The 18,873-nt window shown below is 44.6% G+C and overlaps 1 protein-coding gene across 3 annotated transcripts in view; it reads left to right on the plus strand.

Annotated features, from left to right (window-relative positions):
• Positions 1–18,873, plus strand: part of RAD18 (RAD18 E3 ubiquitin protein ligase) — a 588,315-nt gene that overhangs the window by 401,523 nt on the left and 167,919 nt on the right. For all 3 annotated transcript variants that reach the window (XM_085624487.1, XM_085624486.1, XM_085624485.1), the window contains exon 11: positions 16,929–17,214. In XM_085624487.1, the coding sequence (XP_085480613.1) occupies positions 16,929–17,214 (286 nt within the window). The remainder of the gene's footprint in view (positions 1–16,928; positions 17,215–18,873) is intronic.

Here is an 18,873-nt window from a genome sequence, read left to right on the forward strand (position 1 = left end):
AATTCACAGGTGAGGTGAGCACAGAGGCTGTGAATTTTTTGGATCTTAAGGTGTTCCCTGCGGGCGGAAGACTATGCACGGCGTTGCATAGGAAACCGACTGCAGGGAACTCCGTATTACATGCAGGCAGTTGCCATCCGGGAAAAACAATAACTAGCATCCAGTATGGTGAATTACTAAGAATTAAAAGAAACTGTACACGCCCCTGTGACTATAAAGTAGCAGCTAAGAAGAGCATGAGCAGATTCAGAGTGAGAGGTTATCGTATGGAGACTTTAGATGAAGCCATGTCAAAAGCAGAAAGGAAACACAGAAAAGACTTGCTGGTTGACAGTACAGTGAGTATGGAAGAAAAAGAAAGGGTAAAAGACACCAAAACTAATAGTCTAAGGATGATCACAGACTATTCAGGAGATGCGGCAGCAATTAGGAAAATCTTTGCAAAAAATTGGCACATTTTAAGATCCGACCCAGTGATAGGGAAGGACCTGCCAAAGACACCCCTACTCACGTTTAGAAGAGCTAAATCCCTACGAACTATATTAGTTCAGAGTCACTGTGAAAATGATAGTAAAGTCCCACCGTTTGGTAAACTTATGGGATTTTACCCCTGTCTCAAATGTAGGGCTTGTAGAAACAGTAAGAAAGTACTGGAGTACAAAGTACCGGGAATGAGAGAACCCAGCAAGATAAAGAGCCTGATGAACTGTAACACCACCCACACGGTATACTGTTTGGTATGTCCGTGTGGGTTGCGCTACATTGGAAGTACTATCCATCCCACTAAGATCCGAATTTTGGAACACCTCAGGGCCATACAGAATAGGGATTCCACCTATCCGGTGGCAAGGCATTTTGAGGTGTTCCATCAAAGTGACAGAGATATTTTGAGTTTCTTCTGTATGGACCAAGTGCCCATGAATTTTAGAGGGGGCAACAGGCAATTACAGTTACGCAGACTGGAGTCACGATATATCATTGACAACCAGACCAAGAGGCCAGGTGGTCTTAATAGTGGGGAAGAAATGGCTGTGCATTTATAATGTTTTCTGTATTAATGTGATTCCAGAAGTTTGTGCGATATTGTGACAAATGATGGGGAAGCTATTGAGGTACTCAAATACGAGGGAGGCAACATACCCTTTATTTTAGAGGTTGTAGAAAGAGGACTAGCCCATCCAGGGCGAGATCGATTTAATGTCCAGTACCTCCAGTCTTATTGGCATATAAGAAAAGGAATAAAATCTATGTATAACTAATGTTTTATCTAAGCCCATTCAGGGCAAATAATAGTGTATGCCATGAAAGTTCATGATGTAGGACTCGGAATAAGACAGTTTATTTGAGTTTGAATAACTTTGAATGCAACCCGTATGAAGTTACCTGTTTAACAATGGCCGACACCCTGACTGAAGTAAGTCGAGGTGTCCTCTGTCTATGTCAACTATTATCGCTGTATTTAAATCTGTGGCATGTCTGCGCCGGTCTCTATTGATAAATTTTGGAATTGATACGTTCCTGCGAGTGCTGGTATAGTTTTGAATACCGTGAGCTGTGGATTGAAAATCCGCGCGGTGTCCGTCACCGCGCATGAAAGCACCCGATCGCGAGTGCAAGGGAAACAAGACGGAGAGTGAGCGTGATATATATATATTGCTCTTACCTGTCAAATGCTTAAATTATCGTTGTGAAGGCATAGTCGCGGTAAAGCCACATGCGTTGTAAATCCTGTGTGGTAATGGCATGCGTGGTTCCTACCGGGTTGAAAATTGCTGTTTCCCCTTTGCAAGTAGTGCTTTTCAAATCAGGAAGTTAAGGATTCGCCTCACATTCGGCAAATCACGTTATATTTCTCACATCCCTTCTATTTTGCAATGAATTTTAAAGTCGGTAATTGTAGCAGCATAAGCTGTGTGAAACTTACATGTATGTTGGTAGGCTTATAGCACTGTATTTGCAATGTCTTGTAAGAGTTAGCTACACTAGGGGCCGGTCAGTTGTCCCCTTGGAAATTATTGCCAGTGGAAAGGTATAGTCCAGTTGCCAGTGGTTAAGAGGGCCTTTCAGTCCATATCAATATACTGCCAGGATATTTGCTATCAGCCGTTCCATAGCCAGTATATTCCGAAGTTTCATATGCCATTGACCAGAGAATCTGACACTTTTTGTCTACTGAGAAACAGAAGCCAGGCATTGAGAGATTGTTGCCCAGTTTCCAGCATTGAGGCTAGGTGCTTGCAATCTCAGAAGGACCACTCCTTGATCTTCAGCCAGTTGCCCTTAACACTTCTCTCCAGAAGAATGCGATGACCCGCAAGGACTGCCACATGGATGATATAGTTCACAGCCTTCAGAAAAACATACCCAGAGAGTGAAAGAAATAATAATGGTCACAGGGAAAAAGTACCTCCTAAAGCGTGGAGCTTAGGTGCCTGGATCCCTGTGCGTTTGGTTTCCTGTGGAGCAAGATGAATGTGTATAGAGTTCATCGTGGAATGTTCAAACCAAATACTTCTATGGAGTACCCTCTCTCTTTTGTAGGTGTCCTTTCCCCACCCGCTAGGCACTATAGTCTTACATTTATCCATCACCTTGTGACTTTCACTTTAGAGAGAAAACCTTTCCACGTTGTTTTGTGCATGTTGCGGCTCTGCGAAGCTAATAGGAAGGAGAAGGCCTCTCGTCCTTACCTTTCTCAAGGCTAAGTTAATTGTAGCCCTTGTATACAATGTGCCCAGGTGATGCATTTACTACACTTATAGAACAACAAAGCTGAAATTATGTTGTATGCATTTTATTATTAAAATTATAATAAGTGTCTCCACTTTGTGAGATAACTTAAACTGGTGATAAACAGATATTATCTGTAGCATGTGACTGTACCATAACTTATATTTAACATTTTCTTTTAGGTCTAACGTTAAGTAAAACTTTTGATTTGACTTAAATGATATGCATGATATACTTACTTACTGGGGCAAGTCCACTTTATCCATTGTCTTTTATTGTCATTAGCGTTTTTCTTCCGCCCACTAGATCATACAGAACAGCACAACCGTGAAGGGCCTGCACTATGTGTATCTTGCAAATCACCTGACTCTTTTCATGCAAATTCATAAAACAGTGCTACAGTCTATAGCAAATAAAGATGATATGCCCCTTTAAATTGACCACCTACCCCCTCCGATGGATTGGCACAACCTCTGTCATGCCAATAGAAAACAATTTTTTTCTATACTTATGTCAGACTTTCTGCAGATTCATCACAAGGTGCTAAAGTTACTTTGTTTGCCCCTCTCCTAACTACCCCCAAACATAATGGATCTGCACGAATTGCAAGAGGAAGCCAAGCCTCTTCCAAATTTCTTGCATTTTCGTCAAATGATGCTTAAGTTTTAGGCAATCCAAAATATTAATTTTCAACTCTCATGGTATAAAAAAAAAGTTGCAACCCTTTCAAGCCCTCCCTGCAACTATGTTGAACACTATCATCTCAAAAACTGTTCTGGATTTTCAACAAAAAAACAAAAGTAAGCTTTCTGAGTAAAGTTCTACTTTCATGCCAGGTTTGCCTTAACCCAGTTCAATATTTGTTGCTGTAGCGGGAAGCAAAATGTCCTATTGGTGTGAAAACGCTTTGTTTTTTGACCCTCCCCTTAACTTCTTTCCCCTGCACAGAATTGCACAAATTTTGTCAGGCTGGACCTTAGAGGGTCCAAAGACCTAGGTAAATCATAAAATGCCTTTTCAAGGGAAAGTGCGGATGAACCAGTGGCGAATTATATATTGAGCGCCTCCCTCAAAAATGATAATAATTAGCATATTGCACACATGGTTTATGTTATGCTGTTTTGTCATGTATTTGGGAAAAAGGGAGGGGTTTTCATCCAAATACGAGCCAGGTAGGACGAATTCATACAATATAGAGAAAAAAAAGGGAAAAACCTTGCTGTCGATTTTTTGAGCCGCTCTTTATTTACGCGGACAAAAGCATGAGACTTTGGGTTCATACGCTTTCAGTGTATTAATCACCATTTTTTTTCAACATATTTACACATTTTAAGGAACATTGTTATTCAAGTCTGAGACAAATACACATCAAATACACACTAACTGTGGTACATAGACAGTGCAACCAAAAATTGAAAACAATATGTGTCAAAAACGACAATATAACCATCAAAAATATGCAGATTTTAACAATCTAAACAATTACACCAGCAGATTGATCTTACAAATCATATCAAGCAGTTCCATAAGTATCTATTATTTGTGATAGTTGTATGGGGCTGCTACCATAAGGGATAAGTACTGCTCAGTGGGGTATATTTTAGTTTTTGAACCCTCTCCAGAGATCTTCAATGCCCTTTGTGGCGTTTTGACAAGTGGAAAAGCCGACGCGTTTCCTAACACAAGGGATATATACTTATGGAACTGCTTGATATGATTTGTAAGGTCAATCTGCTGGTGTAATCGTTTAGATTGTTAAAATCTGCACATTTTGACTATTGAAAACATTGATTTCCTGTGTGAAGTCATTGGTACATGCACTCTGTGAGCCGGTAAGCTGAGTGTTTGCACTGTAGTGACAGATGTGAGTATGTGCCTTTATGAGTGCAGTTGCTCCAATTAGCGTAATATTGGCCCACATTATTTTACCTAGCATGGCATATTATATACACATTTTAAATGCAATGGCCGCCTGTTGTCTGTTACATTACCTTATCTTTTTGCCTCTTTGTACACCCCTTAGGTATGGCAGTGTTGGGTAAATAAATTAATTGATGACACGTGTAAAGCTGTTAGCAATGTTGGCTTTTTTCACCTCTATATTTTATAATGCTCTACAAGGCCTTATTTTAATTTGTTTTTAAGTATAGTAAAATGGTATATTACAAGGAAATTCAAATATAAATGTAAATATATTCAGCTCTTGTGTACATTAAGGTGTGCCGTGTTTAGTCTACGCTTGGATGGATTAAATAAATCTTTAATTTGTTGATGAAATTTATAGTTTCGGCTCTGAAGAAGTGACTGCTGCAGAATACGTCCTTACTCATACTGAGGAAATGTGCCAGATTTCTTTGTCCCCTCTTTAGGACATAGGAACCTATCTTTAGGATTATAGATGTAAGACATCCGTGACCATGCGGGTTTGCTGTTTGCATCTCTTGGCAACATTAAGGATCCCCCACCATGCAATTGTAGGCTCCTAATCTCTCATCTGTACCTACTGATGTCCATGGTGGTCCATGAAGAGTGCCCGGCGGCCGTGCATCTACAAGTCTTTTCCTCACTGTAGACCCGGTCACGTGCTATGTCCTTCATTATTGCTTCTAAATTTCAGCATCTCTCAGTCCACTTCCTTTTTACTCTCATAAAGTTCTGCCCTCTCAAGCTACTTCACCACATATTATGCAAGCACAACAGTTCACTACCACTTATTTTTTAGCAAAAACATTTGAAAGATTTCTGTTTGTAAAGAAATTACAAATTACCTGCCAGTGTTGTTGTTGTAGTTGCTGCATTCATGGGTTTGTGGCATTAGACGTCATCCGTAAATTTCTTTTGAAGCCACGTTTTTTCGGTCATCTTTTATTGCAGACTCTCAAATCTCTGCCTAAAACAAAAACAAGTGGATTTTTTTTTAGTTTGCCTATAAAACTCCACTGTGAAATGAATGGTTAATTTTACACTTCATAGCAGATGGTTCAGCAGAAACAATAAATACAGATGGTGCCTCCATTTCTTGGCTCTGGCATATGTTTTCTCATCATATGATCCACTTCTCTTCAGTCTCAGATCCCACGAGCTGTCTTGCAAAGCCACACTGCAGTGAGTTTTCTTTCTCTTTCTACCCTACTCCTCTTTTTCATTCTACTCCAGTGCTTCGCTCCTGCATCCTTCCACAGTCACTTTCTCTCAGTATTAAATTGCTCGCTATTAATTTAGCAGGGGTCAGGAAAATGTGCTGTGCCTGGTCCAGTAACGTGAGTACGTGATAGCAGCTATCTTTCTTCCTTTTAATAGGGGAAATAACTATTCAACTCAGCAACCTTTGTAAACTTTATTAGTAGGATCCCAGGCTGTGACGTCTACAGCAGAGGACCACCAGGGAATGAGAGTGCAATATGTACACGCTCTCCGAGTAGAGAGACTTGCGGGTCGGATGTGTCCAAGCCAATCACGAAATACCATTTGAAACATGCAGTGTAGGTTCGGAGAAAGGGCAGGGAGAGCTTAATAAAGAATGGTCCCATTGACCAACACATGCTTTTTTGTGCCACAAGAGGATTATTTCTTTAGCTGGGGCTGGTCTGTTATCCGGAATGTCCTACTCCAAAGTTACTAAAGGGCTCACTGTCTCCAGAACTACATTTCCCAGCATGCCTGCAGCTCAGGACCTGTTACCTTGTAGAAGGCTGGTAGTAATTCATGGCAGTGTTTAAAATTTACTTCAGTGGAGCATACCATTAGATATGTGCGGAAAAGTTAAGGCAACATGAATACTGACCATGCTTGCACATTTCCAACTTTGCTAAACACTCCCTGACAACCCTTCTGGCTTGCGCGGACGTAATAAGCTGGAAAACAGTCTCATGTCAGGCAATTTCAAGGTATGTCTTTCTAAACTGTGTTCCTTATCGCCCTTCTTATTTCCAGTCCCCTAGGGACAGCCCACTTCTACTGTCACCAAAATCTATTTGTTTGGCGCTCAAATGGATAAGTGGGGAAAAAGGTGATTGGTGGAATGCTTGAATTAATTTCACGCCCTGGTATCTAGTCAAGCGGCATTCTAATCCATTTTTTTTTTGCCTTGTAAACAACTCTAGAGAGAGACAAGCCATATGCAAATCAGTTTTGATCTTGCTCCAATTGGAGCAGTGCTGGCCGCGTTTCCATGCATGGTCTCTTTCATATGGGAACTCAAGAAACCCCATACCAGTTTGGGCTACTTAGGTTTCATCACTGAGGTATAGTTAATTACTGGTACAGTGAGCAAGGAACTCCCTTCTGGGCATAACGATCACACTTTGAGTATCACCCTGAGGGAAATAAAAAGGTGATGGGTGAATTAATCTCTGCCACTGGTAATTACTCAGGCCACATTCTACTCCATCTTATTTTGCCCACTGTGCCATTTTAAACAGATACAGCTATATGCAAATCAATCTGTGTCCTGCTTCTTTGGGGACTGTCGAGTCCAAAATGCCAGGCCGGTCCCCTCCAGATGGGAAGAGCTCTACATGTGTATATAATTGTAATTATCACCTGGTGATGCAGCATTTTATAAACAGTTTTTGTGATACTTGAGATTCTTTTTGAATCACCTTTTGACTTAACTCATTTTAAACAATACTTAGCAAGTTACTTTGTCAGTACCTTATTAGGTTGAATAACTGCAGAGCACTACCATTTGATTCTACCAGTTCGGATGCATTATAATATTAGGTGCTTTCACATATGACTAAAGACTAGCATTAAGGTCTTAAACATTCATCCAGTTTATAGAAAATACATTAAAAAGGTTATGAATTGGTGGTTTACACTTGCTTTATAGGGAATAATCTGTCCATTCCTATCGCTATCAAACACAAAAAGATGATGGACGGAGTGCTGAAACTTTCCAACCAGTCACTGATCTGGGTTTAATCCAACGTTCTTTTGCTCACCACTCCATCCCAGTTTGGACCCAGCCATATGCATATCAGTCTTGACCCTGTGCCTCATGGGAACAATCTAGCCCGAACTGCCAGGTCCTCCCTGGACCAGAAACAAGTATCCTGGGCCGGTTTCGGGGCATCACCCTTCAACAACAGGATGATGGACAGAGTGCTGAAACTTTTCAACAACTCTCCCCAGGCACAGATCTGGGTTGAATCCATCATCGTCATTTAGCTCACGTCGCCATCCCAGTTTGGACCCAGTCATATGCAAATCAGTCTTGACCCTGCTCCACGGGAACAGTCCAACCCGAACTGTCAGGCCAGGTCCTCCCTGTACCTGAAACTTGTAATAGTGACTGGAGGGTGAGTATCTTTAAAGTTTCAGAGCTCCGGCCATCATCTTATTGCATTTGCATCATTCCTATCACTAAACTGCTGGAGTGAAAGTGGCCACCCTGGGAATATATTTCTAATGGTCCTGCGCCTTGAACCTTATTGTCTTGAAGGAAGTCATGTCACTAAGCATGGACCTCATCAAGATGCAACTACCACTAGACCCATTAGTAGTCTTCTAGGACTACTAATACTACTAGCAATATCCCGATTAGCAGCCCATTACCTTTTGGCGGCAAAATAAACACTGGCACATTAATGGAAATTTCTCAAAACACCCTTGTCCAAAAAAAAGATAACTGCCCCAGTCAGGAACAGAACTGAAAACTATTCAATCATTTGACTACTGTTTATAGGTTACACTACATTATCCAAGAGGCAGAAGCAGGTTTAGACTACTGGTTCTCTTCTCGCCTAGGCGTTCTTAAGCAAGGGATGAAACTAAAAAAGCCATGCACTGATGCTCGATCGCCCAAACCTAAAAGGGGCAGAAAGATAATGTGTAGAAGAAAATCCAACACGTCCCCTCCTAAACATGTAACAAGTTTTAAATTACAAAAGTTCCCTCCTGTATTTATTTTAGAATGTGTCAAAAATAGCTGCCTAGGACAGTACGTTTTGTATGTGTGGTCATTCTTAATAAAAAGGATTTGGGTAAAAGTGAAATCTCGAAATCCTTCCATCTTTCCCAAATTTACAATGTCTTGTTGGCTCCCTACTACTGTTGTTAACTAGTGGTGTTTGTGTCTGATGTTTGGGATTATAGGGAGAAGACAATGTCCCTGTGAGACTCCTTGAGGAAAGTAAAGGATTGAGTTTTCGCAAATGCAGAATATTGTCAGCAGTCTGATCCAAGAAAAGATAATGAATACTATTTAAATTTATTTTTTCTAAATAACAAATGTAAAATTTGGCAAGTACCCTAGAAGTGTTGTGTGGAAAGTGGAGTGACCGATGTTGGAAAACAAATATCCCTATTTAGGGATAACTTTGTATGGTTTAAAATTCAACTTCAACAGTAAATGGGGCGGGCTTATTCTACATTCACTGGTGAACATGCGTTCCTTTCAGAGGTAGGTGGAATTTGAGGCTTTCTCAGTAACTAGCAATACATTTCGGAGATGCTAAGCTCTCTCAAGTAATAAGAACAGAAGTGGGTATACCTTGATTGATTAAGTATACATTAATATGATACTGTTCTTTTCTATGTAAGGGTTTTCCATCTACCCTGCTGTCAGAAGGGTATGACAAACTAATTTTAATGTGAAAAATGTTCATTATGTAAGTGTGAAAATCCTGTCACACTTTGAACCCTCTAAGGTAGGTTTACCTCTATAATATGTATGCTGTGAATTACAGCAAAAGGAGCCCAAATCCGACTCCCGGTCCTTCCGTATTCGACTAGCCGACTGGGGGTCGTTCGAATTCAGAAACCCTCTTTGCGGCACAAGCTCACTTCTACTCGTGTACATGCGAAAATAACTTTGGATTCCACAGGAAGTCTTATGCTCTTGCTAGCCATACTTAGGTTGGTTTGGAATCATTTCCAGTCAGAAGGCGCACAGTTATCTACACCATATTGGAAGCCCTGAGGAAGTCGCGGGTTACTTGTCCCGAGCGACGAAACACGTGTTGGCTGGAGCGCAACAAGAAATTTATTAAATAACTATTCTTACTGTTGATGTATTCATGCTTATACGCAAGTCTGATTTGGCTTGATGATTTTTAATGTGTGCCGGGACATAATTTAAAACAATTTAAAAATTAAAAGGCATCAGATATCACAAAAAATGAGAGATTGTGAAATGTATCTTAGCACTGTGTGTGAACAGCTTATCAATTCTACTTTCTTTTTAGGTCTGGATTAGAGACAGTTTCCGGTGTCTCGCCAGCCGCCCCCCTCCCCCACTAAAAAAAAAAATCAACATCAAAATACATACACAAATATAAACCCATTTCTGTAGTAGGGGATCTCTGTGTATAGTCATAATCTATGAATAATCCCCGCCCATGTGCGGGGACCCCGGAGCAATCAAAAATATCTCTTAAGCTGTCCTGCATTTGCAAACCTGCAAAGACACTTAAGAGACAGACAAAATAATACAGCCTAATTACAACAAGGCTGCACTGGCCAGCACTTCCTCTGAAGTGAACACAAAAAGCCAAAATAAAGTTGAAATGTCATTTTTATACACATCTGACATCCTCCTTTATTATCACACACTCCCTTCACCAAAAATCCCTTTAAACAATAGAGAGGAAGGGGTGGACAGACAAGCCCTATAGGCTGTCATTATGTGTCTGCTAAAGGGATACCGTGCCTTTAAGAAGCTCTCCAGAGACCCCCGGTATCCCAGGATGCACAGCCAAAGCAAGTTACTTTCAGTTCTTTTTTCCGGCTCCTGCTAGCAGGACCCTGGAGCATTAGCACTTCATTTTTTGAGCTTTTATTCATTTTGAGTGATTTTTTTTCTGGATTTGAAGTTTCATTCGACGTCTTTGGCCTTTCTCTACATTCTGCTGTGGTTTTTTGGCAGAATTTCTGCAGTTTGCTTGCCTCTATAGACTCTGACAAGTGCTTTGACTGCGGTAGGACATAAAGGCCAAGGCTGAAGCTCACAGAGTTTGTCTTCTGTGCTTGCCTGTGTCTTATGTCTTTGACACCTGTTTAGGCTTCTTCTTCAGCCCCTGGGTAAGGAGAGGGTAGGTCCTCTACCACGTCCCAGGCTGTGGCCTCGGGGGCTTTCCCCAGTGGGAACGCGCCTGCAGTGTGACGCGTTTTCCGGTCAGCATTGAGGACGGCGACGTCGAGAGCAGGTATGACGCCAATGCTCTCCGTCGACCCAAGAAAAGGCCCGCGTCAAGGAGGCTGCTTAGCCATGACGTCGAGAGCCATGACGTCGAGAGCCATGACGTCGAGAGCCATGACGTCGAGAGCCATGACGTCGAGAGCCATGACGTCGAGAGCCATGACGTCGAGAGCCATGACGTCGAGAGCCATGACGTCGAGAGCCATGACGTCGAGAGCCATGACGTCGAGAGCCATGACGTCGAGAGCCATGACGTCGAGAGCCATGACGTCGAGAGCCATGACGTCGAGAGCCATGACGTCGAGAGTCATGGCGTCGAGAGTCATGACGTCGAGAGTCACGACGTCGATGCTTGACGTCGGCGCCGCAGCTTGACGTCGGCGCCGCAGCTTGACGTCGGCGCCGCAGCTTGGCCTCGGCGCCGATGCTTGGCCTCGACGCCGATGCTTGGCGTCGACGCCGATGCTTGGCGTCGACGCCGATGCTTGGCGTCGATGCTTGACATCGACGCTTGGCGTCGACGCTGGCTGTCGCCGCTTGACGTTGATGCTTGATGTCGATGTCGGTGCGATGTCTGCCGTCGGTGCGATGCTTGACGTTGGTCCAAGGCTTGACGTCGGTGCATGGCTGGACGTCGATGTATTGCTTGACGTCGAGACGATGCTTGACGTTGAGGTGCTGCTTGGCGTCGCGGCGCAGTGATGCTTGACGTCGATCGCCGTCGAGGGGCGGGGATGCTCGACGTCAAGGGGCAGAAGGAGGTTCGACACCGCTGTGGTGGTGCCGTCGCAGTGCTGATGACGTTGCAGTAATGGTGATGTCATGGGTGACGTCGAGGGGTCATTACTGGCGCTCGATGTCTCGGTCCCGTTCTGGACCTCGCTCTGTTGTGGGCCTATCATCATAGGCGGGGACTTCGTTTTCCCGGCAGCGTCGACTCTCGACGCTGAGCTGGCGCCGAGGGACCCTTCGGAGTCTGGGGCTACTTACACGTGGTCCGCTCGGAAGCGCGGGACTTTGGTCCCCTCGCTTAGCAGTGTCTGCGTACCGGCTCACCATCTTGGTCGCCTTCTGCACGCCCCCACGGGTGATACAACGGGGATGCCGCAGAATTCTCTCCGGCTCATCTCCCACTCACCGGGGGGCCTGTGGCGCCTCGGCCGGCGAACCCCCCCAACCCCCCCCCCCCCCCCCCCTCCGTGGAATCTTGATGTCCCTAGCACGAGGTCTCGTGTGGGGGCGTCAGTCCCATGGAATCCGCTGTCTTCCATAAGGTCCGTCGTCACCGTTATGGAAGTTCCCGGGTCAGGCATGCCAGGGGTGCCTCTTACGTGAATAGGGAGAGGTGCTCTCCTGTTCTTACGAACCTCTGGCTGGACCGTTGTGGTGATCCCTGTGTGCGTTCCTTCACCGACGTGTGGATCTCCTGCCCAGAGACAGGGATAGTCTACAGGGCGTGATGGTTGCGGCTATATATATATATATATTCTTAGGCTCTGCAGCAGATATTTCGCTTCAGGCGCATCCCGGGCTTTGCCGTGGGTTTGTTCTACGGCGACATCCTTGTCTTCGACGGAATCTCTGCAGCCTGCGGCGCAGCAGTGTGTTTCTACTCTCCTTCTCTGCCGCAACTCTTGTGCTCCCATGCGGATAGCGAGGTGGCCCGCATGAAGGCCAAGGCTGTGGCTTTGACGGTTGGGAGGGGCAGGGAGAACGGCTTAAGGCCGTCCGTCCTCTCCAGCGGCGTTATGCCTCCCAGATTTTGTTTCTGCGGTCTCGGTCCGCCATTGAGTCATTCTGGGGCTGACTGCCGTGCGGCTCTTCCGGTTTCCCTCCAGCGCCTCCACCTCAATCGCGCTCTGTGCGCGAGTTGTAGAAGGAGGCCACCTCCATCTTCCAGTAAAGGAAGATAGACTCGGCTCCTCTGGGATGGACTGGGAAGGGGTGGTACTCACTGTTCCTTCTAGTGTGCAAGGGAGACATGACCGAGTTTGGACCCATGTTCGGCGGGCGACATGCCGACTCGTGGGATCAAAGAGTAGTACATTCCGGTGGAGGTCTCGGCATTAGGTTTCCCCTCAACCTCCTCAGGGTGACTGACTATGCAGCGGGGAAAATATCGCGAGTTCCCGTTTTTCACAGTGGGCGACGGCCATTATCATTGCGTTGTGCCTCCTTTCGGCCTGCAGCCGACACCTCGGAATGTTCCGTACGCTAGGCCGTGGTGGCTGCGCATATGAGAGTCACAGTGGCTTTGTCTATCCGTTTCTGAACGGCTGGTTGATCAAGGCAGCTACTTTCAGGTAGCTCGCCTGCATTTCACTTGGACTCTCTCTCTGTCTCTCTCTGTCTCGCTCTCTCTCTCTTACTTCGTTTGGGCCTCCGCACCGACCTCACGAGGTCTGTCGTGACTCGACGGCTGTGTGCCCTTCGGAGGGGAGACGCTCTTCGATCCTTCGTAGGGCTCGAGTTCTTGTATTAGTACCCTCCCCCCCCCCCCCCCCCACGGTGGGGCAGATCTCGTCTCTGACGATTGGTTGGTCAGGGCACACTCCTTCTCAGAAGCGCAAGCGCACTCCCTCCAGACGTGCGTTCTCTTGACCAAGCTGGGGTGGCACGTCACCATGTCCAAGTCGGTCCCGGCGCCGTTCCAGTGCATATAGTACGTCGCGGCCTCCATCTCTACGCTGTCGGCAAGCGTGTCTCCTTCGGAGGAAAGACGATTGTCACTCCTTCGGTAGGCTCAGGCCCTTGTGACCGCTCCATCGGAGGGGCTTGTGGCGACGAGATTCGGCTGTCTCTGCAGGCTCTTCAGTCGCTGCAGTGGTGGTGTTCGGGGGACGATCTCCCCAGTCGGGCCCTCTTCACAGGGGGTATGGTCGTAGACGGAGATGACTTACCACATCAATTTTTTGGGAAACTCAGAGCAGTTCCCTTGGCCCTGAAGGCGTTCCATCCCTCCTTCAAGGCAGACTCCCTGCTCGTTCAGACGGACAATTCTACCTCCATGTATTGCATCTACAAGCAGGGGGGCTCCCGTTCACGCATGCTGTCTCGGGAGGCGCAGGCCATCTGGTATTGGCTGGTGACCAGGCACCTACCGATCACGGCTACCCTTTTGCTGGTAGTGCAGAATGCCCAAGCCGTTGCGTTCAGCAGGCTCGTTCAGGAGAATCCCGAGTGGGTGCTAAACGGCGACGTGCTGATAGACGTCTTCGCAGAGTGGGGCGCTCCGGATGTCGATCTGTTCGCTCGGGCAGAAGACAGCAGAGGCTGCGACTTCGCGTCCAGGTACTTCCGACCAGGGACGCTGGGGAAAGCTCTCTGGATCAGCTGGTCTAACGGCTTTCTCTACGCCTTTTCCACCCTTTCCCCTGATATCGGCGGGGCTGATCGAGCTGTCGCGATCCAGAGCCAGGATGATCCTGTTGGCTCTGGAGGGGTCGAGGCACTGGTAGTTCACCGACCTTCTTCACCGGTCTGTTATTCCACACAGGCGCCTGCCAGGTCGGCCGGACCTTCTCACGAGGTTCGGATGACAGATGGTTCCCCCAATCTCTCGTCCTGGAGTTTGGCAGCCTGGCTCCTGAGTTAGTGCAATATGGACACTTGAATCTGCCTCGGGACTGTATGGATATACTGAAAGAGGCAAAGAGACAGTCTACGAGGACTTCTTATGCCTATAAGTGGAAGAGATTCTGCTTATGGTGCAGGGCGAAGGACGTTGACCCTACATCCTGTAAAGAAGATGTTATTCTGCCTTATCTGCTGCAGTTGGCTCATTCTGGGCTTAAGTTTCAGTCTATCAGGGTTCGCCTCGCAGCTTTGATTGCGTATAGAAAGGGCCCTTCCCAAACCTCATTTTTCCAACTGCCTGTGGTTGCAGATTTTTTGGAAGGTTTGCGTAAGGTGTTCCCCCCTGTTAGACGACCTTCTCCACCATGTGAGTTGAATGTGGTGTTGTCCAGATTAATGAGGATGTCTTTTGAGCCTATTCATAAGGCCTCCTTGCAGTATTTGTCCTGGAAGGCTGTTTTCCTTGTGGCGATTACATCAGCCAGGAGAGTAAGTGAGATTCCGGCTCTGTGTTGTCAAGAGCCGTATACTGTATTCCATGCTTCTAAAGTGGTAATGCGTACTCATCCTAAGTTTTTACCTAAAGTGATATTTGATTTCCATGTGAATCAAATGATAACTTTGCCTACGTTTTTTCAGCATCCCTGCTCTCCGGCGGAGAGGTCTCTGCGTTCGCTTGCTGTGCGTAGGGTGTTGACCTTCTATCTCGATGAGACAAAAGGCATCCGCAGGTCGGATCCACTGTTTGTGAATTATGGTTCGGTAAGAACTGGTCTAGCTACCTCAACACGGTCCCTCTCCGGATGGATTGTGTCCTGTATTCAGCTTTGTTATCAGAAAGCTAATAAGACGTTAGGGGGTGAGCCTACGGCACATTCGACTAGAGGCAAAGCAGCGACTACAGCTTTGCTTAGGAATGTTCCAATTGCTGACATTTGTAAGGCTGCCACCTGGAAGTCGGTCCATACGTTTACAAAGCATTACTGCCTGGATTCTGATGCTGGGGCAGATGCGCAGGTTGGACAGGCTTCGCTGAGGAATTTTGTTTGCACAGTAATTTGTTGGTGTTTGGTTTTTTACTCCACCGCTGTTTGTTGGTTGGGATGGGCTTGCCATTCTATTCATAGATTATGACTATACACAGAGATCCCCTACTACAGAAGGAGTAGTTTCTTACCTGTAACTCCAGTTCTGTAGTAGGGGTATCTCTGTTATAGTCATAAGCGACCCTCCCTCCTCCCCGGTGGAGTAAACTGACAGTATCAGGCCTGTTGTTATACACCTTCAAAAAGAACTGAAAGTAACTTGCTTTGGCTGTGCATCCTGGGATACCGGGGGTCTCTGGAGAGTTTCTTAAAGGCACGGTATCCCTTTAGCAGACACATAATGACAGCCTATAGGGCTTGTCTGTCCACCCCTTCCTCTCTATTGTTTAAAGGGATTTTTGGTGAAGGGAGTGTGTGATAATAAAGGAGGATGTCAGATGTGTATAAAAATGACATTTCAACTTTATTTTGGCTTTTTGTGTTCACTTAAGAGGAAGTGCTGGCCAGTGCAGCCTTGTTGTAATTAGGCTGTATTATTTTGTCTGTCTCTTAAGTGTCTTTGCAGGTTTGCAAATGCGGGACAGCATAAGAGATATTTTTGATTGCTCCGGGGTCCCCGCACATGGGCGGGGATTATTCATAGATTATGACTATAACAGAGATACCCCTACTACAGAACTGGAGTTACAGGTAAGAAACTACTCCATATAGCTATTGGTCAGCCCTTTTTCAATTAATTGTGTTCAAGTGTCATTGACTTTTTACTCCCACCTTCTGCATTATACAGCATATGTCAATCGTTTCAGACGCCCACACATTATTTGTTTTCCACAGTGAATGACGGTGTTTTGCTTGTGCACATATTCTCATCAGCCTATAAAGCAGCCCACTTATGTTCCATGACTGGTAGGCCAATTGGGCCAATTTCTGATTTCATGTTTTTTAAATTTACTTTTCTGATTAGTTATTTTTCATTTATTCATTTTGCAAACATATGGACACCAGTCTAGGCATTGTTACGTTTTATTTCTGTTAAACTTTTAAAAGCATGTTGCTAGTGTGCAGAAAAATTACCCTTGCCAAGGTCAGATCTGTTGCCTTTCCAATACTTGTTTTATTTCAGCAATTATTGCTACATATGTTCTCAGTAAACTTGCACTTGGTAACCTTTCCGATGGTGGGTGTCGTACTAACGTCTATGCACTTGCTTGATAAGTGGATGTTATTTGTAGAAACTAAGCCGGCTCTTCAGGTGGTTTGTCTTTTGCAGTCCTGTCATTTGCTTTGTGCTTCAGCAACGACAGGTACATTTGATGACCTAAGTAGGAGGTGTATTTTGGCCCTGCCGTGAAGCACAGCTTATGTAAGCATTACATACTGGTAGGCACACAAAACCATTTTTTTTAAATGTTTTCCTGTAATTCTTTTTCCTGCAGAAGAAGACATTGAAAACCAATGCCCAGAGCAGCTCTCTGTAGAAGACCCATCACCAGATATGGTCATTGTCGGTGGTGGAGAAGACCAGTCTGTAAATGCTGAGCCGGGGAATGACCAGGTGCACCAGCCTATGGACGTTATGGTGAATGTTGAGACAGCAGACCGGTCTCCAGATTTTAACGAGACGGGAATCCAACCAGATGGGTCTCTAGATGTCCTGAAGGAAGGAACACCTTATCGGTCAGCATCGCCCAGCTTCCCGCTGTCCCCACACTCAAGAGCAAGGTGAGCACAACAGACTTTTTAAATACATGTTCAAGCAGAAGAAAGGACTGTGCATGAGGAAAACATCTGTGGTATCAAAACACATTTCTGAAAAGGTATTTCATAGCAGGATCCAACTTGTGTGTGAAGGAATGGTGCAAGTATTTGTCCACCTCAGGTATAAACATACATCTGCCGGTGACGCCATGCTGGTGGTAAATTTTATCATGCGATGCACGGCATACATTTTATAAAGGCTTCTTCCCCGACACCTTATGAAGTGCAGTTAGGTTTCTACCTTTACTAGGAAATTTCGTGTCAGGAGTTTGACATTTTTATGGGCCTGAACTTGCCAGTATGAATAAGTGGCAGGAATGAGTGAATTTTGTCAAGATAAAAATAAACAGTTTTAGTTCACTCAATAAAAATATTTTAGCACAGGCAGTCTACTCCACTCTGCCACTCTCTCTCTCTTTCCTCTGTCACTCAGCAGTATGGCAGCATTTGGTGGGGTACAATAATGCAAAAGTAAGTTAAATATTAATAGTAATACCGCAACATTTAATCACTTTTATCAAATCTGTGCTGCTGAAAGGTATACTTTTTAGGGAACTTGTGTTGGTGTTTATTTATATAATTACTCTCCTATCGCCAACTATTTTTGTGCAAACAAAATACATAAATAAAAATAAATACATACACACATAAGCACACATATATTTGTTCACCTGTTTAGGTGCATTTATTGCAGAACGTATTGTGGTATAAAAACCCATGTTTCACACGGAACTGCGATATGTGGAATATGGGTTTCACTGTTGCCTTTGAAATATGGATTTCATCATCGTAACAACTGCCCCAATCCACTCAGCAGAGCTATACCAATGTTGGGTCTATTAGGAGTGTGCAGCATTATGTGGCAAGATTAGCTAAATTATGTGGCAAAAAAATAATGTTTCACAGCACATGTACTGAAAGTTTAGTTTTCATCTGCTTAATCTAAAACATTTTTTTGTGTGAAATTTACAAATTGTATAGCAAATGGAGTTAATTCATAACTGTGTAGTAAATGTTGTCGACACAGAATCACATAAACCGACTGGCCTTGGTAAGTGTCTGATTACACTTACAAACCACTCAGCTTTCAGTTTCGTGGTTTTTGATGTCACTAGGGGATATATATATATATATATATATATATATATATATATATAGAGAGAGAGAGAGAGATAGAGAGAGATAGAGAGAGAGAGAGAGAGATATATATATATATATAGAGAGAGAGATATATATATATATATAGATATATATATATATATATATATATATATATATATATATATATATATATTTGATATCTTTGGCATAAGAATTTCGTGATATGCGTGTGACGTTCTTCGCAGCAAGCCTAGTTGGTTCCAGCCAATTTACTAATGACATGCTCCCTTCTGTGTTATGTCATAGGATGACAAGGTATAGATTCCCTTTCGATACCTTCCCAGTGGCTTAACTTCTGGTGGTGTGGCTCTGTCCATCCAGCCACCACCACCATACTATGAAGGTTTTGGCGCCTCCTTACTTGTATTGTGGCTTTATTACTTACCCTACCTCTCCACATGAAACCTTGGTGATGATGCAGGAAAAAGTCCACTTGTCCACAGGGATTGTAGGCTCTGGTGC

Source organism: Triturus cristatus, chromosome 9, assembly GCF_964204655.1.
Source record: "Triturus cristatus chromosome 9, aTriCri1.1, whole genome shotgun sequence".
Lineage (NCBI taxonomy): Eukaryota > Metazoa > Chordata > Amphibia > Caudata > Salamandridae > Triturus > Triturus cristatus.